Source organism: Salvia hispanica, chromosome 1 (assembly GCF_029641045.1).
Source record: "Salvia hispanica isolate PSC_SH4W2 chromosome 1, Shi_PSC_v1, whole genome shotgun sequence".
NCBI lineage: Eukaryota > Viridiplantae > Streptophyta > Magnoliopsida > Lamiales > Lamiaceae > Salvia > Salvia hispanica.
In genome coordinates this window covers 5,911,979-5,937,398 of record NC_142692.1, presented here as the reverse complement: position 1 = coordinate 5,937,398, position 25,420 = coordinate 5,911,979, and the positions used below count along the sequence as shown (strand labels likewise).

Here is a 25,420-nt window from a genome sequence, read left to right as displayed (position 1 = left end):
CCGTCAGGTCAAGTAGATTAGAGTTTTAACCCACTCAATGAATGTGTAGCAGCAGCCGACCCCTTTTCTGAATGTGTCGCAGAATCGATCTCAAGTAGGTCCATAGTCTCTGTGGTTCGACCCCGCTCTTGCCGCTTATACTTAGTAATATTCGTTGCATTAGTGGGAAAATTATAAATCTTGTTGAAAGGAGGGACACGTGCACACGACACACGTGCAAAAACCCTCTCTTCAACCGTATCAACTTACCTTAGGCAAATCCCACATCGGACGAAGATGAGAACGAACAGCTCTATAAATGGGCTAGGATACCTTTCCCTTGTGTGACGCGTTTTAAAACCGTGAGGATGGCATGCACTCGGCATGGTCCAAAGCGGACAATATCACGCAGGCGGCGACTTGGGCTGTTACAGTAACGTCATTTATTCAAAAGGTTCACGATGAACCCCGTCGTGTAGCGTGTCCAGATGCATCAGTCTCCTCTAGCTCCCGTAATGGCTAGTAACCCCCGACGGTTACAGTCAAAGCCATCATGGCTCACATAATGGTCGTTGACTCCATCAATGCCCATGAGTGGACTTGGCCTATAAATAGGCATGCATCCATTGCATTCTCTACACAACATGAAAGTCAACAAGATTGCATATCATTTTGCATAGCTCTCCATCTCTCTGCATAGTCTTCCATCGAAGCTCTGCCCTCGCCATCATCCAGTTCGCCGGAGCTTGTTATGTTTGTGATGCTGCAACGAACAAGACGAAACCGTTTTATCTTTGGGGACGACACGCCAATCCGAGAGCACTACCGGGGCGTATCTCGTCTTGCGGAAAGAGGACTCATCGACTCGCCTTACATCTTTACGGTTTACAATTTCGATTATTGTTTTTGTTATTTCAATTCAGTTTATTGTAGACTTTTATCTTCGTTCTTCATTTGAGTTGTATTACGCCCGATTAGTATATCTTTGTACCACAGTTAATATTCAAATAAAAACCAACATCGACCTCTTACTTTTTAATATTGGCGTTCTCTCTTGACTACTATGCGTTCTTTCAACATTGCTTAAAAGTATTATTCTCATAAATTATAAGATTCGATCTTTAAATTTTTAATATTCTCATTCACTCTAGGCTGACTAGGCGTTCTATCAATATTTCTTAAGAATCGTTTCTCATAGTATCCTTCGTAATCTCATGAGTTATACTCTAGTTTATATCAACTTTACTTTCATAACAAATTGTGATCATATTTAATATATTTTCATTAGAGTGATTGAGAATGTATTATTCATAGAATCTATTTAATTTGCAATATTATCTCTCATCTTTAAATGTGTACTTATGTTTAGTTGATTAAATCTCAGGATAATCATATAATAATGATTTATAGCTAATACTTATTCACTCAACTAAAAAATCCTACTACAATCTAATCCCAAATGTATTATATGATAATGAGTTATAATAACCATATGACACCTTAGAGTATTATATTCTAAGTAAAAAATGTGTGCATGAAAGTTTAAATGATTGCGGAACACAATAATACTACTAACATTTAAACTCACAAAGTAAAGCGAATGACGTATATTATGTTATTACAAGAAAAACATTGAAATTAACATGCACATTCACATCCAATGATCCAATTATAAAATACATTCTCGTTACAGATTCTCTAAGAAGTAATACTCCTACTTGACTATGCGTTTGGTGGCGACAACTTCTTATTCGTGGTGCATATATATCGTCAATCAGGTTAATTGGTCGTCTCCATTTTCACTAAATAGCAAATTATGATTGCAGTCTGATTACAAGCGTGATTAAAAAAGTTTTTGCACTCAGTCTTCAAACGTATAATATAAGAAAAAATGCATAAAATTAAAACTCAATTTTAAATAATACTTCTATATGATATTGATACTCGCTCATCCTTGGAAAATTACCAATACTCTATCTCCAAATTGCTTCTATAATTGTGCAATTTGGGATGAACAAAACATACATATGATTGGGGAATGTAACTTGAAGCAGAGAAATATTTATTTGGTTGGCTCGGATCGGACTTTATTCCTCACGCTCCTATTTCGATTCCCCTCTTCTCATTCAATTTCTCCAAATTTCTTCATCCGATCGCCGTAGCTTGTCCCATATTTATGAAGGCTGATTCAATCAAATCGCCGGATTTTATCGCAAATCTTTTATTTTAAGGTAAGAAACAATAATTACCAGTCTGCATTCGCGGTGATTCTCGCGGCATGTTTGCATGAATTTGAGATCCTCCGATTCCGAAGCCTGATCTGCATTTCGTTTTTGTAGCTTCCGAATTCGTAATGCGTTGCTGGGATCTGTTGATTGAGTGTCTCGAACTTCACTTTTATCACTTGTGCTTGTTGTTTGATTCGTATGCGTGCGGTGGGGAAAAATAAATGATAGGTGCATTTTATTTAGTTGACTAAATTGTTTAAATCTTAAAGCTTGCATTAGCTCCGACGTTTACCCCAGGTCCGTGATATGAGAGTTCTAGTTGAAATTCGAAATGCATAAAACCTAAACTGAGTGGAATCTCTGTTTTCTGAAAAGTGTATATTTTCAGTTTAGTTTTGTTCTCCTCTGTTACCTCTCTCTCTCTTTCATTGTGGAGTTCAAACTTCAATATGGTTGTTAATTCTATGTGATTGACTGCTTCCAATTATGTTTTTCAGGTTTATTACAAGAAATTCATACGAGGAATATGTTTATGCTTGCGTTTATATTTTGTTAGAAAATGGAAGAAGAGGAAACAAAGAATCATAAAGAAATGCCTGGTAATGACCATGAATCACAGAAGAATGAAGGCACCAGCGTAGACGATAATATAGTATTATCTAAAGCTGCAGATATAGAAAGTGATACTAGTCATGCCAATAATGGGGGTGGTGGTACAGATTTAGAGGGAATTAATCCAGCTTCTCCTATTTTAGATGATGATCTTTTTGACCATATTCCCCTGAAAGATAAGGAAAAAATAGGTATTGAAACAAATCAGTCTCCAGGTCCTGATGACATCAGACATTCATCTATTGGAAGTGAGGAAACATTTGAATTTACCTTTCCAAATGTTCCGCCATCTGGCATAGATTCTTCACCAGATGCAGGCCTGGATTATGGTCTCCGCTCAAGCTTTGGGGCTGAGAATGACTCCAACTATGACATCAATGAGTCCCTGTCTTCATCTAGTCTTGATGCTTTGCAGCCGTATGGAGAATTTGGATACTCTGCCGATTCGCCTCAAAAGCCAAAATCTAAACAGTTGTCACCTACTGGGTCCCCAGAGCTTTTGCATTTAGTAGATTCAGCGATAATGGGGAAGCCAGAAAGTTTAGAAAAAATGAAGAGTGTTGTTAGTGGTGTTGAGAGGTTCGGAGGAGATACTGATGCAGTTGCTGTGGCTTACGTGGTAGTTGATTCACTTCTTTCCACCATGGGAGGAGTTGAGTCTTTTGAAGAGAATTTGGATGAGAACCCACCCAGTGTGATGCTGAACTCTAGGGCTGCTATAGTGGCTGGTGAGCTCATTCCCTGGCTTCCCGACATGGGAGATTTTGATGGTTTTATGTCTCCTAGGACTAAGATGGCGAGAGGACTGCTAGCCATCTTGCGTGCTTGCACTAGGAATAGAGCAATGTGCTCCGTGGCTGGTTTGTTGGGGGTACTACTTCGGTCTGCCGAGAGGATGTTCGTTCAGGATATCTGTTCAACAGAGAAAATGAAATGGGATGGAACTCCTCTGTGCAACTGTATTCAGTACTTAGCTGGGCATTCGCTTAGTCCACGGGATCTGCACTATTGGCTTCAAGTAATTAACAGAATTCTCAGGACAGTCTGGGCATCTCGTTTAATGCATTCACTAGAGAAAGCAATGGCTGAAAAAGAGGTATTAGGTCCAGCGAGTACTTTTGAGTTTGATGGTGAGAGTTCTGGTCTGCTGGGCCCAGGTGAAAGCAAGTGGCCTTTTACCAATGGATATGCATTTGCAACTTGGATCTACATTGAATCGTTTGCTGACAACATAAGTACAGCAACTACTGCAGCTGCAATTGCAATGGCTGCTGCCGCTACATCCGGGAAGTCATCCCCCATGTCAGCTGCTGCAGCTGCTAGTGCACTAGCTGGTGAAGGCACAGCACACATGCCTCGTCTATTCAGTTTCCTATCTGCTGACAACCAAGGGATGGAAGCATATTTTCATGCTCAATTTCTGGTAGTTGAATGTGGAAGTGGGAAGGGAAAGAAAGCTTCACTGCATTTTACTCATGCTTTCAAGCCGCAGTGCTGGTATTTTATTGGCCTTGAACATACTGTCAAACAGGGTCTTCTTGGGAAGGCCGAAAGTGAGCTTAGGCTGTACATTGATGGTTCATTGTATGAAAGTCGTCCTTTTGATTTGCCAAGAATTTCAAAGCCTCTTGCGTTCTGCTGTATTGGCACAAATCCTCCTCCAACTATGGCTGGATTACAACGCCGTCGCCGCCAGTGTCCTTTGTTTGCTGAGATGGGACCTGTATATATATTTAAAGAACCAATTGGGCCAGAAAGGATGTCACTTTTGGCTTATAGAGGAGGTGATGTGCTGCCTTCATTTGGAACTGCTGCTGGGTCCCCATGGCTGGCAACAACCAACCATATCCATAATATGGCCAGGGAAAATGCACTTCTAGATGCTGAAATTGCTGGATGCCTTCATCTTCTATACCATCCTAATTTGCTCAGTGGTCGTTTCTGTCCAGATGCTTCCCCTTCTGGTGCGACAGGTATCAGGATTACACTTTTCACTTTTGAAAAACTCAATATAAATAAAGGTTCACAAATTTGATTGTTAATATAAACTTGTTCGCGATATGTGATCACCTTGTTTCTTTAAGTTAGAAATGGCTGGTGTTTTTTAATTATATCCATATAAAATTGTTTTGTACTTAGTTTGATACCATATGGTGGTTCTTATTTCTTTGATATGGATTAGTTTCTTGCTTTATGTTTGGGACACCTGAAGACTAATTGAAAATTAATATTGGATGGAATTATTTTGCAGCATAGACCTATCCTTTGCATGACATCATTCTCTCTGTTCTTGAGTCAAAATTGTTTTCCTAAATAGCGGTATTGTTTCCCCAGACATATTAACTGGTCCCTAGTTGTAGCATTTTTGGTGGAGCTTGCTTTTACACTAATGTAGAGTGTTGACACACATTTTTACACACAAAATCAATTTAATGATAAATGACTCCAAATTCTCTATATTATATTCTTGCTTCTCTTTTATGCATGGTTTGAACTACTTGACATGCTACTTTTCCTTGGCGAATAATGATCTTGTGTATTTAAGGAAACCTCCGGAGGCCAGCAGAGGTTCTTGGTCAAGTGCATGTTGCTACAAGAATGCGGCCAACAGAAGCTTTATGGGCCTTAGCTCATGGAGGCCCCATCTTCTTGCTGCCTTTGGTAGTTGGCAGTGTACATGAGCATAGCCTTCAGCCACGGAAAAGTGACCTTTCTTTGTCCTTGGCCACAACTGCACTTGCAGCTCCTGTATTCAGAATTATATCTTTGGCTATTACGCACCCTGGAAACAATGAAGAGTTCTGCCGACGAAGAGGCCCTGAAATATTATCGCGAATCTTGAATTATCTCCTCCAAACTTTATCTTCACTTAAATGTGCAAAACGTGATGGTCGTGAGGAACTTGTAGCTGCTATTGTCTCCTTATGCCAGTCCCAGAAGTTCAATCATGCACTTAAAGTGCAGCTCTTTAGCACCCTGCTTCTTGATCTAAAAATTTGGAGATTATGCAGTTATGGACTGCAGAAAAAGCTTTTATCATCACTTGCAGACATGGTTTTTACCGAGTCATCGGTGATGCGAGATGCAAATGCTATCCAGATGCTCCTTGATGGTTGCAGACGATGCTATTGGACAGTTCGTGAAACTGACTCTGTTAATACATTTTATATGAGTGAGGATACTCGTCTTGTTGGCGAAGTGAATGCTTTAGTCGATGAACTTTTAGTGGTTATTGAGCTATTAGTTTTGGCAGCCCCACCGTCTTTGGCTGCAGATGACATCCGTTGTTTGTTGGGTTTCATGGCTGACTGTCCCCAATCGAATCAGGTACAAACTCACTCATGCTTTTATACGTTTCTAGTCTAAAAATATATTGGTGGTAGAAACATTTCTGTCATTTTGTCTTAGTTTCTTTTTCAAACATAAAAATTCCTACATTACATGGAGTCATGGGTGATAATGAATTCATCTCTGTAACTGCATATAGAATGTATCTGACTTATAATAAAGACACATGGGAAGCAACTTAGTTGTGTTGACCTCATAAGTCCTCTCAGATCACTGAAATCTATGGGCTTGTTTAATTGCATTTCAATCTTCATGTCTAGTTTTAACTATTCCCTGCTGGGATTACCAGATTGTATGTGGAATGAAATTATGCTTGGGTTAGTGTTTGGAAACTGAGATTTTATAAATCTGAAAATAAGACGTATAGATAAACTTAGCTGAAAACAAGACATATATTACGTAGTGAGTTTTACTTTCGGGACTACCAATTCACAAAGCTGCTGATAAGCTTAGCCAAAAGCCAATTTGAAGGCTATTCATGTTATAAATTTTTTGCTTTTACTTTGCACCCAACAATTTGGCACCTGTTTGTATAATCGAATATTCTGTCCTTATTTTTGGTTATTTGGTATGTAGTAATTTTCATATCCATCTAATTGTGAAGTTCTTTAACCATGCATGCCAAATCTTCTGGAATTTATGGCTTCTCTCTCCTTCCAGGTTGCTAGGGTGCTACATTTGATTTACAGGCTTGTGGTTCAACCGAACACATCGCGGGCTCAAACCTTTGCTGAGGCATTTATATCATGTGGTGGCATGGAGACCCTTCTTGTTCTGTTGCAGCGTGAAACAAAATCTGGAGACCGTGATGTCTCACAAATGTTGACTGAACATGATAAAGGTTTATCTTCTGCCAAAGTTGATGAAGATAATAATCATGGTGATGGGAAATCTTTGGAGAGAAAAGATCTTAGTTTACAGGAGAATGCTTCTGAATTTGAGAGTTTTGATGGTTCTACTGTATCTAACACTGAGAGGATTTCATCCACCTCTGCTAATCCATTACCTAAAAACTTGGGTGGTATAAGTTCCTTAATTAGTGCTGAAAATGCACGGAATAATGCGTATAATGCTGACAAAAGTGACGGCATAATCGTACGAATTGTTAACCTCTTGGGTGCTTTGGTAATATCTGGACATTTAAAATTTGATTCACCTGCTCCTTTGGACGTGACAAGCAACCTCCATGGTTTGCCTGAGGCAGGAGGTACCATGTTTGATGACAAGGTTTCTCTTCTTCTTTTTGGTCTACAAAAGGCTTTCCAAGCTGCACCTAACCGGCTTTTGACATCCAATGCGTACAAGGCTTTATTGGCTGCCTCAGTACGTCTTCCATCCTTTTGCTTCCTCTTACTTCCTTAAGAAACTTCTGCTTGTTCTTGCAATACCATTTGGAATATAATAGGCCTTAAAAAGCTCTGTATTATTTCCATTAGCTCTTTAAGTTGGCTTAGATGAGAAAATTCAATCTTTGATGAGTAATGCAGTGCTAGGATGAATAACTATGTCAGAATTGGTTGGTACAAATTCTGACCAAATAGTATGCGCGTTTTAGAGGTAAAATGGATCTGATATGTTCTCTCACGTCTATTGTGATGAACTAATTTTCATGTCTGTTGCAACCTTCTCTGGTCAATTATGGATATTCACCTAACATATTTATCCCATTTCTTTTATTGTTTCAAAATTATCATGAACTCCTTTGTATTGCTTGGATCACAAAGCCCAGTATGTATTCCTTATTGGTTGGCAGTATTATGCTTGAATATTAAATTATTGATGCTCCAATATATGCAAGGAGATACTGTTAAAGTACTATTAAGTTGTATTTTGGTCTTTTTGAGAAACGTTTCTGGTGTTTTCTTTGCTTTCCAGATAAATGTGTCTTCAACAGAGGATGGTCTAAACTTCCATGATCCAGGGTACCGCTTCGAGCACTTGCAAATCTTGTTGGTTCTTCTTCGTTCTCTTCCGTATGCATCAACATCACTGCAAAGTCGAGCACTTCAGGTGCTAAGTTGTGATATTCTACTATGCCTGGATCGGAGAATCTGATTTTAGATCAATGCAGACTTTTTCTGTTTCAATCTCTCTAGACTTTCACATCTTCCTCTATTTCATTTGTTTTTTTCTCTGTGCTATTTTAGGAGCTTTGCTGAGGTAGTGTTGGAGAGAGTTCTTATATGATAAAGTTGTTTAGCAAGGAAAACATGAGTCCACTTCTAAGATAACTTTGATGTTTGAAGTATATACGTTGGTCTAAAAGCATTTTTTGTTAGAGTCTCCCAATTGATTAATGCTGATGCTATCATGAAATTGCAGGCATATTCTGGGCATACATTTCTCATTCTCTTGTTTTCTTCTAGCTTATTTGCCTTCATATGGGTTTATTATTTAATATACATTGCATGCGTCAAGTTTTAGTGTTATCTCTCCAGTAGTAGAGGGTTGAGCATTATATAACAACGGAGTTTTTTGGGAAGTACCCAAATTTTCTCCTCATCTTCTCTGTTGAATTATGTAATGAAATTTTGTATTGCTTTCACAAGACCATTATGTCTAAAGTTTTTATCCCAAATTGCTACTCTACCACAATGCAAATTGCAAAACCATATTTAAATGATTGCTAAACCTAGTGCCTTTTTTTGGGGAAGCTAACTATAGTGCTGCTGGTTCCATTTGAAATCTGACACCTCATGTTTATGTCAGGATCTTCTGATTTTGGCTTGCGGTCATCCAGAAAACAGAAGCAGCCTAACAAGCATGGAAGAATGGCCAGAGTGGATCTTGGAGATTCTCATATCTAATTATGAGGTCACATCACTTATCACTTACCCATATAATGGCTGACATGGGTATTTTATCGAACCTTTTTGTGGTGCCATTTCTCATTTACATTTTTTATGCAGAAAAGTGGAAGTAAAAATGGTAACCCTTCCAGCTTGAAGGATGTAGAAGATTTCATACATAATTTCTTGATAATATTATTAGAACATTCAATGCGCCAGAAGGACGGATGGAAGGTCAGTGTCCCTTTCTGTTGTCTTCTATTCACACCTTTGTATTTTCTGCCAAGCAAATGAGGTGTTCGTAAAATTATACTCCCTCCGTCCACTAAAAATAGTCCCATTTGTGGATGGCACGGGTTGTAATGAAAATTGGTAAAGTAAGAGAGATGGGAGAAAAATTAGATAAAGTAAGAGAGACTGAGAAAAAGTAAGAGAGAAGGAGAAAAGGTGGGTAAAGTAAGGGAGAAAGTTTCCATTTTTGAAATGAGAATTTTTTCGTGGACAGAGGGAGTAAGTAATACTTTAATAGAACATATTGGGGGGGGGGGTGAGTGTCTTGAAGATGATATCTTAAATCCTATAGGCTTTGGTATATTTGTTTTTTTTCCTCTTCTACTGTGTGTCAACCTTTACATAGTTCAGTGCCACATAATGCATGAGTTGCATGTGTACTATTTCAAAAGATTTGGTGCCAACATAAAATCTTGGCCTTCCAATATACATATAATTTTATCCTTCTTTTGTTCTTGTTTAAGCTAATCTCTTTGTTTTTTCCCAACTTTGTCAACTTCTGAGTTTCATTGGTGTATCTGGCCATTACTGTGACAGGATATTGAAGCTACAATTCATTGTGCAGAATGGCTGTGTATGGTGGGTGGTTCTAGCACTGGAGATCTAAGGCTCAGGTATTGCCTGCCCAAATTACATTTTTCAGTATTCTGGTTTTTAGTGTAGAGAGCCATGGATTTTTCTCAAATCTTATTACTGTATCATTATTTGAATTCCCTCATGTACGGTATCAAACAAGGTTAAAACTTGTGGGTTCTGCTCTCCGAATTCTGGTCTGAGAGCAGTTAGCTGTGTAAACTGAAATTGTTCCAATAAAGGCAATTATGGGACCCGTGGCTATAGAATTTTTTTACATTGTGCGAATTGTTCTAGAATTTCAAGAGGCTGATACTGTGCTTCACAGACGTGAAGAGTCATTGCCCATCTTCAAAAGAAGGCTTCTGGGTAGCTTGTTGGACTTTACTGCTAGAGAATTACAGAATCAGGTAATGTTATATCTTTGTTACAGAAATTTCTGTTTCTGGTTGGCCATGTAGGGTTTTCAGTTTTCTTGTTAGTTTTCTCTTCATTTGCTGACAATATTTTGCTTTTTGTTGCCTGTATTATCGTCCTGCCTTGTGAGGCAATAACTTCAGCCTCTGTATATTAAGCAAGTTTCAAACACTGCTTTTCAACAATTACTGATAAATGTTCAAAGTTAATCATTATTCGTATGCATTCTTTTTTGAGTCACTTCCTGGGGTACATTTTTATATTTTTTAAAACAATTACCAATTTTTAACCTACCTGTCAAAATCTGAAGCTAAATTGGTAATGTTCTACGGATGATTTATTATTACTATTCTTGCAATGCTATAACAATGTCAGCCATTTTAGCTTTTCTGTCCTTCAGACTCAAGTTATTGCTGCAGCGGCTGCTGGTGCAGCAGCTGGAGGATTGACACCTAAGGCTGCAAAAATTGAAGCCGTGAATGCTGCTCAGCTCTCTGTTGCTTTGGTTGAGAATGCAATAGTGATCTTAATGCTTGTTGAGGACCATTTACGGTTGCAAAGTAAACTCTACAGTGCTTCATCTACTTCTGCTACTCCACTTTCGAGTATGTTTCTTCAGGGTGGCCGCTCTTCAACTGCAACGCCAGATCCTACAGCATCTCAAAAATCATCAACTAGTGATTCTGGACGACCCTCTCTCAATGTATATATGTACTTATATTATTTGATGAGATGAGCATTTTTTACCTGCAATAATATTGAAATACTTGCATGTAATTAACCTTTATTAAGTTTTACTTGGCAAGTCAGCATGATGTTTAACACAACACCATTTTCTAGTCGACCATTGTATGTCAAATTTGAGAAGGCTCCAATTCCAAGTATTTACACCTGTCTGAGAGGCACCATAAAAAACTTTCTTACTTGTTGGCATGTCATATCCTATGTGTCATGGCAAAAGGTCTGTCAGTTGTTCCCGAAACACTACTCTCATAATTCTGAGTTTAAAGGCATAGATAGCTTTGTTCCTGAATGAGTCTTAACATTACACATGATCAAAGTCCCTCTTTCAAATTTCCTGCATTTGATTGTTACAACTAGAAAAACTAAATCTACTTGCTCTTGGTAGGTTCTAGCTCCAATGGCGGATGGAAATGGGCAAATTTCACCAGCTGTAATGGAACGATTGACTGCTGCAGTGGCAGCAGAACCTTATGATTCAGTTTCCTCTTCTTTTGTGTCATATGGGAGCTGTGTCCTAGATTTGGCAGAAGGATGGAAATACAGAAGTCGGTTGTGGTATGGTGTTGGACTTCCATCAGCGACATCTGAATTTGGTGGAGGTGGCAGCGGTTGGGAGTCCTGGAAATTGGCGTTAGAGAAGGATGCTAATGGAAACTGGATTGAACTTCCACTAATAAAGAAGTCAGTTGCAATGCTTCAAGCTTTGCTATTAGATGAGTCCGGACTTGGTGGAGGTCTGGGTATTGGTGGAGGATCTGGTACTGGAATGGGAGGCATGGCAGCTCTTTACCAGTTATTGGATAGTGACCAACCCTTTTTTTGTATGCTTCGGATGGTGCTTGCTTCATTAAGGGAAGATGATGATGGTGATGATCACATGCTAATGAGGCATGTCGGTACTGAAGAAAGGTCAACTGAGGGTTCCCATAGAAAATCTACCAGCACCATTTCGTTTGAGACAAACACTAGAATACCAAATAGGAAACCACGATCAGCATTGCTTTGGAGGTACCATCTACGTAGCCAAAATGAATTTTTTATTCTTATGCAAGGAGTTTATTCCTGGTGGTGGCATATAATGTGTTCAAATGCAAAATCTACGATTATGTCTCTTTTTAATTGTTTTACCAATCATCAGCTGATAGTAAACGTGTGCCATGTTCATGTTGCTACACAAACACCTCAACTTGATAGCACTATATCTAATGCTGGCACACAGTCTACCAATCGGCCTATGGTCTCCCCAGTTGGCTTGAACAAGAACATCCAGTTCATTAAATAGCAGCTTCTCATATTCTTGACTATTCTCTCACCTGGGGACTGCAGGATGTTTTTCTGTATACACAAAATGAGACTAGTTGACTGTTAATTTTGTGCAGCGTGTTGTCTCCAATCTTGAACATGCCAATAACTGAGATGAAGAGGCAGCGAGTCCTGGTTACGTCTTGCGTCCTGTATTCAGAGGTCAGACTTGTATATTGTCGTGGTGTTACTGTTTGTATAGTCTTCTACCCTTTTGTGAGAGCTGTTTTATTCTTCTGCTTTTACTTTATATATGTCCATAATAGGACACTTAAAATACAGTTATTCTAATTAATATGCTGTTACCATAGTATTTTTTCATGTTGCAGGTGTGGCATGCAATTGGAAAGGACCGAAGTCCTCTACGTAAACAATATCTGGAGGGCATCCTTCCCCCTTTCGTTGCTGTATTAAGAAGATGGCGGCCTCTTTTGGCAGGAATTCATGAACTTGCTACTGCAGATGGTGCTAATCCCCTTGTTCTTGATGATCGTGCTCTGGCAGCAGATGCTCTACCTATTGAGGTGGTTATCCATTTCTATTTTGAAACAATGAGAGTTTTCCTGAATTTAGGGATTCTTTCTTTCAGTCGCACAAACTAGGATCAGTTCAGCTTTTGATGCCTCTCATTGTAAGATATAGAGAATCATTATTGCACATACATTAAAGTATTCAAATGCAAACATCTGTCCCAGTTCAACTTGTTATGGAAAAAGCATGCGTGAACTATGTGTAAGGACATTGCAATTATGTGTTGGATTGCATTAAGCTTAGGCGTGATTAAAGAGCATCTTAACTTCTCCTGCATTAACACCCATCCATGAAAGGACGCCGCTAGAAATTCTTTGATATGTCATCAATTGTAACCACAGTTTCACTTTGTCCACCATCATTAACAGGTATTCAGAAAATATATACTCCGTATTAGCTAATATTTTCTCAATAGGCCTGTAGCCCAGGTTTCCTTCTTATGTCGTGGATCAATTTATTTATCATCTAAAAAGAAAAAAGTTGCTCACCATGATAGGGCAAGATTTCTGTTACTCCTATGATTATTCTAGCTAACACTGCTTTCCTCAGACAGTAAAATAACTTATATTTGTTTACTGATGCCTTTAGGCTGCTCTTGCCATGCTGTCTCCTAGCTGGGCTGCTTCTTTTGCCTCACCCCCCGCTGCTATGGCATTATCAATGATTGCTGCCGGTGCTGCTGGTGGAGAAACCCCTGCTCCTCCAACTTCCACATATCTTCGGCGTGACACATCAATGCTTGAGCGGAAAACAAATAAGCTACATACTTTTTCAAGTTTCCAGAAACCGCTGGAGACACTTAGCAAACCTCAGGCGGTTCCAAAGGACAAAGCCGCTGCAAAAGCAGCTGCTTTGTCTGCTGCCAGAGACCTTGAACGTAATTCAAAAATTGGATCAGGAAGAGGTCTCAGCGCTGTGGCAATGGCTACATCAGCGCAGCGTCGGAGTAAAAGTGATTCTGAACGAGTAAAGAGATGGAATGTTTCTGAAGCCATGGGAACTGCCTGGATGGAATGCTTACAATCAGTGGATTCAAAATCTGTATACGGGAAAGACTTGAATGCTCTTTCCTACAAATATATTGCTGTTCTCGTTGGAAGTTTAGCTTTGGCTAGAAATATGCAGCGATCTGAGGTATTGCATTCTTGTGTTGAAAGTTCCAACCATCTCTGATATCACAAATCGCAGTTACCTGAACTTTCTGTCTGATTTTAGGTTGACCGAAGGTCACAAGCTGATATAATATCTCAGCACCGAATGCTCACTGGAATACGTGAATGGCGCAAACTTATCCACTGCTTGGTCGAGATGAGATGTCTCTTTGGTCCATTTAGTGATGATTTATGCAAACCTAAGCATGTATGTTTACAAACTGGACTAGTTTAATTTATTTGAGTGTTTGCGAGTCAATAATCTGTTAGTGTGAACTTTGATGGTGTCAGGTTTTCTGGAAGCTAGATTTCATGGAAACTTCTTCGAGAATGAGAAGAATCTTGCGGAGGAACTATCAAGGATCAGATCACCATGGCGCTGCTGCAAATTATGAAGACCATACAGAGCAGAAGCAGGAAAAACCTGAAGCTGCAAGTCCATCTAATGCCTCTATCGTGGCTGTAGAAGCAATTTCATCTGATTTGGGAAATGATGAGTATGAGCAGGACGTGGCCTATATGGATGTTAGAGCAAGTGGTGAACTGTCTGATGATATTCAGAGAATATCATCTGGACGCGGTGAGAATTCACTGAAGTCAGGGGAATCTCTGGAAGTATCAGTTACTGATAGCCTGGACTCAGAACCTATTCCAACATTGGTTGCTCCCGGCTATGTCCCGTTTGAGCATAATGAAAGGATTGTTCTTGAGCTTCCATCATCAATGGTCCGTCCACTAAAGGTCCTAAGAGGCACCTTTCAAGTAAGTTCTGCATATATTAATCAAGATATACTTTAATGCATTGTTCTAGCCCATTTTCCTGATGCATAAATGTGGTCTTACTTTCTGCATGTTCTTTTCTGCTAGTGTTGCTATTGGAAATTTCAGCATCTGATAATATTGGAACCATGAAAATGATAATAGGGGACAGCAAAAACAAGTGATAGTGATTCAGATTCACTTATGTTTAGGAAGTAACAGTGTGGTTTTGAGACCAAAACTACCCATGGTTTTCTATGTGCAGCATTAAGTGGCAACACTATATTTTACCCTTCTCCCACTATTCACTTTCTGAAGCTCCATTCCATATGATGCTCATGCTGATGTTGAACTTACTTGCATAACTACTTGCTAGTATTCTATTTTCAAATGTGTCAAATTATGTCTTTTGTCAGATAACGACTAGGAGAGTCAATTTTATTATTGATCGCACGGATAATAGTGCTATGAGAGATGTGGAGAGCAAAGGTAACAATGAAGTTGAAGAAAAGGATCGAAGCTGGTTGATATCATTGCTTCACCAAGTATACAGCAGAAGGTTAGATTTGATACTGGTTCATTCACATGACCATACTGCTTCTATCTTTTCTTCATGTTCATTATATTACTTGTAACGGTCCTACTGCCTATCTTCTTCTGCCTCTAAATGACCTGGTTTGTAAAAATCTTTGTATTTGTTTCCTTTTCATCTTTTGTGTTTATTTTATCCTGGGGGACAGATTCCTATAAATGCTGAAGAAAATGATTGTCTTCTTCATTGTTCAAGTATTTAAGTTATCCAAACCGTTTTACTCATCAGCTTAAAATGTTACTCAGATCCTAGAAACATCTTCTGTCATCTATGATTGGAAGATTACTTGTTCAAAGTTTCTTGTTCTGGTGATTATTAATGAACAGTACTCAATATATGAAAGTGCAAAGACCATTTTTTTTTTTGGGGGGGGGGAGGGAGAGAATAGTGCAAAGACCTTAATAGCTTTTTTATATGGCATTTTCAAACTATCATCATTAGATTCATACTCAGGAGTACTCACTGACTGAACAGGCATGTTTCTTTTTTTCTGGAGCTGGGGGAGGGGAGATCTGAGGCTTGACCTCTCCCTGTGGCTCAAGGGAAGTCTTCCACCAGGGTGTCCCTGGATGGACATCATAAATTCATAATTCATTAATGTTATATGTAAAAGGGACACATTAATTTGGGTTTCTCTTGAAGGCTTTGTATCCCTACCACATCCCCAATTAAGCGTGATTCTATTAGACAGTATGTTCTTGAAGATGCAATTTCCTATGGAACATATTTGTCCTACTGACAGCTTTTATTTTTTCTTTTTATGTTTGTGAGTCTCTGATCTGGTTTCACTGTTACTTAGAATGCTGTGAGGCCTCTTTTGGAATGTGCATTATTGACTCATTCGTCTCTTTCAGATATCTGTTGAGAAGAAGTGCACTTGAGCTGTTCATGGTTGACAGGTCAAATTACTTTTTTGATTTTGGGGTATGCTTCTCCATATATGCTTCTCCATATAATCTATAATCCCACAAGATAGACATTTCACCTTTTGCGCGTAATTAATACCCCCTGTGCCCACTTCTCCTTTCTCCTGCAGAGCACTGAGGGACGGAGAAATGCATATCGGGCTATTGTCCAAGCCCATCCTCCTCATTTGAACAATGTCTACCTAGCTACTCAGGTATTGATCTTGTGATATCTTCCTACCCCCTTCCTACCCCCTTTATATTAACTAATGCAAACCAATATTCCTTTGTCAATGAGATTAAGTGTTTCCATGCAAAGAAACTGACTCCACTTGTTAATATAAGCAGGGGTGTAGCCAGGAAATCATGTTGGAAGTGGGGGGAAATATTTATAGGGTAATTTTGAAGATTTAAGAAGAGGGTATTTAGTGAATATCTATAGATATATTTAAGTTGAAGTATATAAATATAGGATTGTGAGAGGGTTTTTTTTTTCATAATGTTTTGAGCTTTCAAACTGATCTTAATACACCTTCTAAAAAGTGTTATTATTTCCTATATTGAAGAGACCTGAACAGCTTCTAAAGAGAACTCAACTGATGGAGCGTTGGGCTAGGTGGGAGGTACTTTTGAAAATCAACCTGAAGTACAAATATCCAGTAATTTGTCTTGAACTGACAAGTGTCTGATAAATTGGCCATTTAATACATTTGTGCAGATCAGCAATTTTGAATATTTGATGCAGCTTAATACATTGGCTGGGCGCAGCTATAATGATATAACACAGGTGAGACTTTATTGACATTCCATACTCATCTTATGGTAGAAAAGTTGACATTTTAATACTCATCTGCATTCTGCATTTTTATGTGCAGTATCCTGTATTCCCATGGATTCTTTCTGATTACAGCTCACAGAACTTGGATCTTTCAAATCCTTCTTCTTTCAGAGACCTCTCAAAGGTGGTTTAGATCTCCTTTTTTTTTTTTCTTTTATTGTTGTAATTTAAATTACAGAATGGTTCAATTTTACATAAAATTTGTATTGCAGCCAGTTGGTGCCTTGAATTCTGAGAGACTACATAAATTCCAAGAGAGATACTCCAGCTTTCAAGATCCAATCATTCCCCGATTCCATTATGGTTCACATTATTCAACAGCTGGAACAGTGGGTCCTCTCAATATTCATCCTTTACATTATACAAATAATACCATTCTTCAAGCCTACTGACATGTTTAAATGCTTACTAGTAACATAGTCACACAGATGCAAATTAGGAGTAGTTAGATAGCACTTGAGCAATTTTCTTTTATGAGGAAGTCAAGAGTAATTAGTAATGATTGCAAGAACCATCTCTAGATTTTATCCATCAATCTTTTTTTGTGAGATATGGCATAAAATTTGTCGAAATTTATCCAGAGTTTTAGTTGGAGACTGGATGTAGTTATCACATCAGATTTTGCATTCTAGTCGCTCATCAGTAATGGTGTCGAATAAATTTATGATTAATGGGAAGGAAACCATCTAAATTCATGTATTTGATCCACAAGCTAGTAAGAGCCAAGGACATCAGATCAAGCAGCATGTAGATCGATTGCTACACTATATGCATTATGATTGATTCCTCATTGGCTTTATTGAACCTTCTATTAAAAAAAAAGCTTGTGAAGTTGTTTTTCTGCAGGAGCATTTCTTTCCTAACCCTAGTGTCAAAATCATTCTCCCTTTGGTTTTAGACTGTATCAAACTTTAATTCCATCAAAATCATTCTCCCTTTTGTTCTAAACCATATCAAACTTTCATTCTATTTTCTTTCCATTTTGTGGCAGGTGTTATATTACCTCACTAGAATAGAACCTTTTACAACCCTTTCTATTCAACTCCAAGGTGGCAAGTTTGATCATGCTGACAGAATGTTCTTAGACATTGCTGCAACTTGGAGTGGAGTTCTTGAGGACATGAGTGACGTAAAGGAATTGGTAAATGCATCAATTTTCTTGTGGATTATTATCCTTTTTATTACATTTTTTTTTCATCTTGACCTGAATTTAAGAGTAGTTTCCAGCTATTCTTTCATATGGTTGTATTAATTTGATTAGCCATGGTTGCTGCCAGGCATTGAGGATATGTAGCACTTAAATCTACTAATATCATATTGCAATTCCTTTCGTTGCTGAATGTAGGTTCCGGAGCTATTTTATCTTCCAGAGGTTTTAACCAACGAAAACTCAATTGACTTTGGTACAACACAACTTGGCGAAAAGCTTGGTATGCATCTATGTTTCTTGCTTCTGTTACAAATTTGATTTGTATTCGTGATAAGAAAAATATTTCACCCTAGCTTTGTGTTATATTTATACCATCTGTTCACATTATAGGCTCAGTTCGGCTTCCTCCTTGGGCCGAAAATCCAGTTGATTTTGTCCATAAGCATCGGATGGCACTTGAGAGTGAGCATGTCTCAGAACATTTGCATGAATGGATCGATCTCATATTTGGGTACTTTTTCACTTTTTTGTTCTTATAGCCCACTTTTCATATTTGTGTATTTTCCCTTTTGTTTTTTTAACTCCTGAACCTGCTCTCTCTCTCTCTCTCTCTCCCTTCTATATCTCACTTGCATGCACATGTTTATTGATGATTATGCTTTAATCTAAGACTTATCTAATTTCTACATATTTAGGTATAAGCAACGTGGAAAAGAAGCTACACAAGCTAATAATGTTTTCTTTTATATAACATATGAAGGAACTGTAGATATTGATAAGATACTAGACCCAGTAAGTTAGCTTTCTTGTACAATTTCAATCTTTTTTCTCAAGTATACTCCCACACTTAAATTTTTAAATATATGTGGAAGGTACAACAACGTGCTACCCAAGATCAGATTGCTTACTTTGGCCAAACCCCTTCACAACTTCTGACAGTGCCTCACATAAAAAGGATGCCGCTGGCAGATGTCCTTCAAATGCAGGTACTTAATAATGCTACAGATTATAGTTATGCTCTAGTTTCCCCCTTGTAGACGAACAAGCATGCCTATAGCAATCGTTACGGACATAATACAACTGAAATGATGAATCTTGCTGTAGAAGATGTGGGTATAATCCAGTTGGTTCTCATCCCAAATCTTTTGGGGTCAGAGAATGAGGCTTTGAGTTAGAGTTGAAATATTATAGCAACAGACCATAATGATTTGGGGATGGGGGATTATATGCCATCAAATATATCATCAAATCGAATTTATGATTTCTGTTACCCAAAGTGATAAAATCAGATCAAGGAAAGATTTGACTGGATTTGAGCTTGGCTTGGTTTCAACACATTTATTCTACCTTAAATACTTGATCTTGAAATAAGAGACTGCTCAATCTATATGATAGAATCTCAAAAAACAGTAGGTTACAAATAGGGATGAGCATTTTATTTATTTAGTTGGTTTTAATAGGCATTTGAAACAAACCGAATAAAACTGAATTATACTAATTCATTTGTTGAAAGAATGTACAAGCTTTCTAATTTGTGGCTACATTTCCTGATACCAGCAAGATTTTGCGCATGGCTTTAGAATCACTGAGCTGCTTGCTCTCCATTATTGGTTTTTTTATCTGGTATCTATATGTATCTGTTTATGAGCTTGTATTAGCTTAACCAAATTTGTTTGAGTTTGCACTAGAAGAGGCAAGTCCCGTGTATCTGATTGTATTCCTTGTGAGTAGACCATTTTCAGGAATCCCTCAGAGGTTAAGCCTTATATGGTTCCTTTTCCTGAGCGTTGCAATGTGCCTGCTGCTGCCATTCATGCATCTTCCGACTCTGTTATAATTGTTGACATCAATGCTCCAGCGGCACATATAGCACAACATAAATGGCAACCAAACACTCCTGATGGCCAGGGGACACCTTTCCTTTTTCAGCATGGAAAGCCTGATACTGGTGCTGCTGGTGGAACTTTTATGCGAATGTTCAAAACCCCAACTCCGTCTGAGTCGGAAGATTGGAATTTTCCTCAGGCACTAGCATTTCCAAGTTCTGGAATCCAAAGCACAAGGATAGTTTGTATTACTTGTGACAGAGAAATTATCACTGGTGAGCATATGTTCTTAGAGTAATTTGGTTTTAATGCTTCCCTTCCGAGTATATGTGACTTCCAGAAGTTCCAGAAGGCTGTCTCTTCGAGCCTAAATTGGTTGTAAATTGGATACATTGTTTATCAGACAAAATGTTTTTTTTTCTTCAAAAATTAAAAATCTTATACTATCAACTAAGTGGGTTTTTTTGTTCTTGTTATGATTTTTTATGACATACTCTATCTCCTTGATACTTCTTGAGTTCCCAGCATTACTTTAGCTTCTAGTTCATTAGGCATTTACTTTACCATAACAGTGGTCTTTCCATAAACTTGTATTAAAGGCCTAATACTCTGTTTTAGGTGGGCATGTGGATAACAGCGTAAGGCTGATTTCAGCTGATGGAGCAAGAACATTGGAAATAGCTAGAGGACATTATGCCCCAGTAACGTGCTTGTCTATGTCTCATGATAGCAACTATCTTGTGTCTGGATCTCGGGATGCTACAGTTCTACTATGGAGAATACATCGGTCAACAATTTCACAGTCTGGCAGCTTGCCAGAGATTTCAGGTAATCCCAGCACACCTAGATCGTCAAGTAGTGCAAGGAGATCCAACTTGGCAGACAAGTCTACGAGGCACAGGATAGAGGGCCCCATTCATGTCCTTCGAGGTCATCTAGGGGAAATAGCATGCTGCGCTGTCAGTTCAGATCTTGGGATTATTGCTTCCTGTTCCAATTCTTCTGATATCTTGATTCATTCAATAAGGCAAGGTCGGCTGCTTAGAAGGCTGCCTGGTATTGAAGCTCATTCTATTTGCCTATCTTGCGATGGAATCATAATAACCTGGAATAAGAATCTGTATGCTATCAGCACCTACACTCTTAATGGAGTTCTGGTTGCTACGAAACAACTTCCAGTTTCATCAACAATTACTTGCATAGAGGTCTCTATTGATGGTCGTAGTGCTTTGGTTGGACTAAACCCTTCTGTGGAAAATGATGGAGGTTCTGAGTGCAGTCCTAAGCTGAGTGCAGATCATGAATCAAGTGAAGGAAATAGACGGGAGCTGCCTTCTATTTGCTTCTTTGATCTCTACACTTTAAAGGTATGATCAGATCTGCTGTCTTTTGCATAAGAGTCCCGTTAAGACTTATACATGTCTGAAGCACTTAGTTTATTCCCTTAAATGCAGAACACAGAACCAAAATAAATAGGTCATTATAAGAGAACACCGAATGTCATTTTTACTTTGTTTTTAGTTCATTATAGGAAATTTGGATTAAGATGAACTAAACGATATAAAAATGACTTTCATTGTTCTCTTATGTGCGTTCTACGTTTAAAATTAGTTCCGTATTGATCACATACCCATACCCACATCCTTATCTTTTATTAATGCTTTGGGATCTTTTTCCTGCAGATCTTTCATAAATTAGAACTAGCAGAAGGACAAGATATTATCTGTATTGCTCTGAATCATGACAATACAAATCTATTGGTTTCTACAGCAGATAAACAGTTGATAATATTTACCGATCCTTCAGTAAGTTGCACCTGCTATCAGTCTCTTGCTTTTTCATTTCTTTCTTACATATATTACGAAAAATACATGCTTTGAGAAAATACCATTCTCCTATGAAACATCACAGCATATAGCTTTGTTGCGTTCGGCTTTTACACAGGGAAAGGAAGTTATGAATTGCGTCACTAGCTTTTTCTCTGGGCAAATATTGTAAACGATTTTTCCAATTGCAATCGGGGATGGGGATGTTACTTGAAGCTCTTTTGTTTCGCTGTTTGCTTGTTGTAAAGGAAATATAACTCATTCCTTTTCCTTGCAGTTGAGTTTGAAAGTTGTCGATCAGATGCTCAAACTGGGGTGGGAAGGTGACGGATTATCTCCTTTGATGAAGTAAAATGCCTAAGATGATCGATGCCGCATTTGGGAAGACTTCATTTGCACTAGGAAGTGAGTCGTTGGATGTTTATTGAATAGTTGTAGTTGTAATACCCACCAAGTTGGCAAGTTTTGTTGCTTGAAAGGCCTCATATGAGTTTCTTCATAATGTTATATTTCGCATTGTTGTGTAAAGATTTTTGTGTTCAGTTGAGGCCGCTCTTGCCACTTATTATTGTATAAACAAATGAGAACATTGTATTTTTATATTATAGCAATGTAAATTTCCTCGATTCTTTTCTTTTTTCCATAATGTAAATCAAGTCTGTATAATCTCACATCTCAGTTCTTCAACAAGTTTGTTCTTGGTTCTGCATAAACGTTGAGACTTCCACTGATATGAAGTGTGAGCATGGTTCTGTACGTCACTATGTTGCTCTCATCACTCAATCTGAACCTGAAGAAGCGAAGTAGTGCTGCTGATACGATCTTCATTTGGCGATAGGCAAAATCCTTCCCCAGGCATGTCCGAGGGCCAGCCTGAACATCGAGCAAAGCATCAAACACGTGTGTGCAGTTAGTTCAACTCCGTAGTGACAAGCTAACTTACATTGAATGCCACAAATTTGAATGGCGACTCAGGCTGAAACACCCCATTTTCGAGCCATCTCTCCGGTTTGAACTCCTCTGCATTGTCCCCCCAGATATACTGCATACGCCCCATTGCATACGCAATGTAGTAAACACCGTCTCCCCTTTTCAGTCTGTAGCCATCCGGCAGAGTGTCGTCCGTTTCAGCACACCTCCCATCCTGAAGAGTTCATGTAAGAACATAAGTGATCTCTCACCTTGTGTTTTGAGTTAGGAAAAGAAGCATAAGCTAAGGTTTGTGTTGCTATACCACTGGAACTGCAGGGTACAGCCTCAAGGTCTCGGTTATGGTTGCGTGAAGGTAATGCATTTCGTCAAGCGCTTCATCTGTGATGCTCTCAACAAATTCACTAACAGTAGCATCATTTCTTGAACAGAATTTCCTCACTTCTTTTGCAATTTTTTCTTGGATAAGTGTATTCTTGCAGAGCATGTAAAGAAACCAAGAAAGAGTGTTGGCTGTGGTGTCTTTCCCTGCAACCATGAAGCTGAGTATAATATCCCTCAAGTACTGATTGTTCATCGTCTCGGGATCCTTCTTGCTCTCCACCAGAAATCTAGATAGCAAGTCCTTCTTCACATTCTTGAATCATGAAATGTGAATTAGTTTTGCAACTATACAAAATACTATATTATGAATCACTAAAAAGAAAATTGAACTCACATCATTTTGTTCCTTCTCCATCTGTTCTCTTTTAGTCCTGATCACTCTGTCCACGAAGCTGTGGATGAAACCGATGTTCTTCTTCAAGGTTGCTTCGCTACATATGTTGAGGTATCGCTTTATCTTCCATATCGGATCTACATAACGCCTATACACCAATTCATTCGAGTCATCAAAGGCCTTAATGAACTCATTCCCTTCTGCATTCGACTCCTCTAGGCAGTTCAGATCGACTCCAAAACCAACAGTGAATATCGAATCAAGGGTGTATCTCATCAGCAAAGCCTGCCACAACGTTCACATAAAACGTCGAAGAAATAAACTAATACTGATTCACAGACAAATATTGATGAGATCTGCATTACCTGCACATCAAAGGACAGGTGGTGTTTGGAGAATTCTTGAACTGTCTTCACAAGTTTCTCCGCTTTCTGTCTGAACACCGAGCAGCTGTAGTCTCTCAGCACTCTGGTCGAAAACTCAAAGCTCGCGAGCTTCTTCTGCTGGCGCCACTTGTCTCCATCCACCACGAAGATCCCTTGCCCAAACAAATCCCTCATGATGTCTTGATTGTACTGCCCCTTGTTGAAGTTGTGGAATTTCGACTTGAGAATATACTCCACGTTTCGCGCATCAGCCGTGTACACCTCACTCTGATCCGGAGCTAGAAGCCTCCACGTCGTATGCTTCTTGGCCATCTCAGTTTGGTAGTCATACAGCCTATTCAAGTAGAAAAGCTGATCAAAAACAGTCCCAACCACAGGAGGGTAGTCTCCATTCCTGATGGATTTTCCAACAAAGATTCTGATTAACAAAGATGAAACTAGTGCAACAACAGCCAAAGCTGCTGCTGCAGCTATGTAAAAGATAGCACTGATAATATCCATCTCTGCAGAAGTTGATGATTCTTGTCCAAGCCTATGTGAATGGGAGCAGTCTTTTAAAAGATCAGAGGAAGTTCTGACAAAATGGTAGTGTCATTGATGATAACGAGCCTGCATAAATTACAAAAGCGAGTAGACAAAATAAGGCACAATCAATAGAGAGAAGACTTTTTAAAATTACTCAGGAGAATTTGGCAGTTTTGTTTGTAAGAAGACATCCTAGTGTATGTACATACTAGCTATGATTTGATGTTTTATATCATTGCAGCAAAAAAAGGCGATTCCGTTGCCTTGGTGGCCCCTATACTCCGGCCCGTTATCATGTTTTATATTATCTTCTTTGATAATGTTGTTAAAAAGTCGTGTCATATCGCATCAACAACAGCATACCTGAATTTTATATTATTTGTAAGAACATTTTTTTCTCATGAGGGTCACAAAAGGTGTCTAAATCAAGACACTAGTACTCTTCAACACCCGAACATTATGCATCCATTTTCAACACCAGAATATTTTTAATTAAAGTGAAAAAGGTAGATGATTTGAACAATCAATATTATATGATTTAAGAAACCATGAAATGCAACCCAGTTGATAAGATTGCTCCTCTTTCATCAAATACGTTAGGAGTTCTAGTCATCGTGGAATAAATGAGGAACTACTCAAGATCTCTACGTTAAAAATAAGAGGTCTCTACGTTAGAAATAAGAGACAGCCTCAAAAGGAACAATTAAAACCAAATTATTACTTGTACAAAAACTATTCCCTCCGTCCCAGTTTAGGAGTGTAATTTAGTTAGGGTACGAGTTTAAGAAATTATTAGAGTGTGTAATAATTGAAATGAGATAGTGATTGTTGAAGTGAGTAATAATTGAAGTGAGGTAGTGGAAAGTGAGACTCTTTTGACTTTTTATGTTTATGATTTTGTTGTGTTTTATTTTTATGAAAGTAGTAGCATTTGAGTGTAAATTTCATCAACAATGAGGTTAAATTTTATGTTCAAATATGGTAAATTCTAAATAAGACT

The 25,420-nt window shown here is 38.5% G+C and overlaps 2 protein-coding genes across 3 annotated transcripts; one reads left to right on the top strand and one right to left on the bottom strand.

Annotated features, from left to right (window-relative positions):
- Positions 1-1,921: 1,921 nt before the first annotated feature.
- LOC125222589 (WD-40 repeat family protein / beige-like protein) lies at positions 1,922-22,498 on the top strand. 2 transcript variants are annotated; one of them, XM_048125290.2, is made up of 33 exons: positions 1,922-2,210; positions 2,319-2,435; positions 2,705-4,792; positions 5,365-6,146; positions 6,828-7,490; positions 8,043-8,177; positions 8,877-8,981; positions 9,077-9,190; positions 9,785-9,861; positions 10,149-10,230; positions 10,638-10,940; positions 11,367-11,989; positions 12,361-12,445; positions 12,613-12,807; positions 13,403-13,948; positions 14,030-14,173; positions 14,257-14,727; positions 15,141-15,283; positions 16,171-16,240; positions 16,353-16,436; positions 16,788-16,844; positions 16,940-17,008; positions 17,097-17,183; positions 17,272-17,388; positions 18,051-18,200; positions 18,405-18,489; positions 18,600-18,720; positions 18,905-19,001; positions 19,082-19,195; positions 19,941-20,310; positions 20,654-21,402; positions 21,718-21,840; positions 22,139-22,498. In XM_048125290.2, the coding sequence occupies exons 3-33, from the start codon at positions 2,767-2,769 to the stop codon at positions 22,211-22,213; spliced, it is 8,862 nt and encodes a 2,953-aa protein (XP_047981247.1). In that variant the 5' UTR covers positions 1,922-2,210; positions 2,319-2,435; positions 2,705-2,766; the 3' UTR covers positions 22,214-22,498. The 2 variants fall into 2 exon arrangements, with proteins under 2 accessions (XP_047981247.1, XP_047981246.1); XM_048125289.2 differs by lacking the exon at positions 2,319-2,435.
- CYP704A2 (cytochrome P450, family 704, subfamily A, polypeptide 2) lies at positions 22,417-24,586 on the bottom strand. The gene is made up of 5 exons (XM_048125291.2): positions 23,875-24,586; positions 23,510-23,794; positions 23,096-23,428; positions 22,805-23,005; positions 22,417-22,734 (listed from the first exon to the last, which is right to left on the bottom strand). The coding sequence occupies exons 1-5, from the start codon at positions 24,394-24,396 to the stop codon at positions 22,537-22,539; spliced, it is 1,539 nt and encodes a 512-aa protein (XP_047981248.1). The 5' UTR covers positions 24,397-24,586; the 3' UTR covers positions 22,417-22,536.
- Between the last annotated feature and the right edge of the window lie 834 nt (positions 24,587-25,420).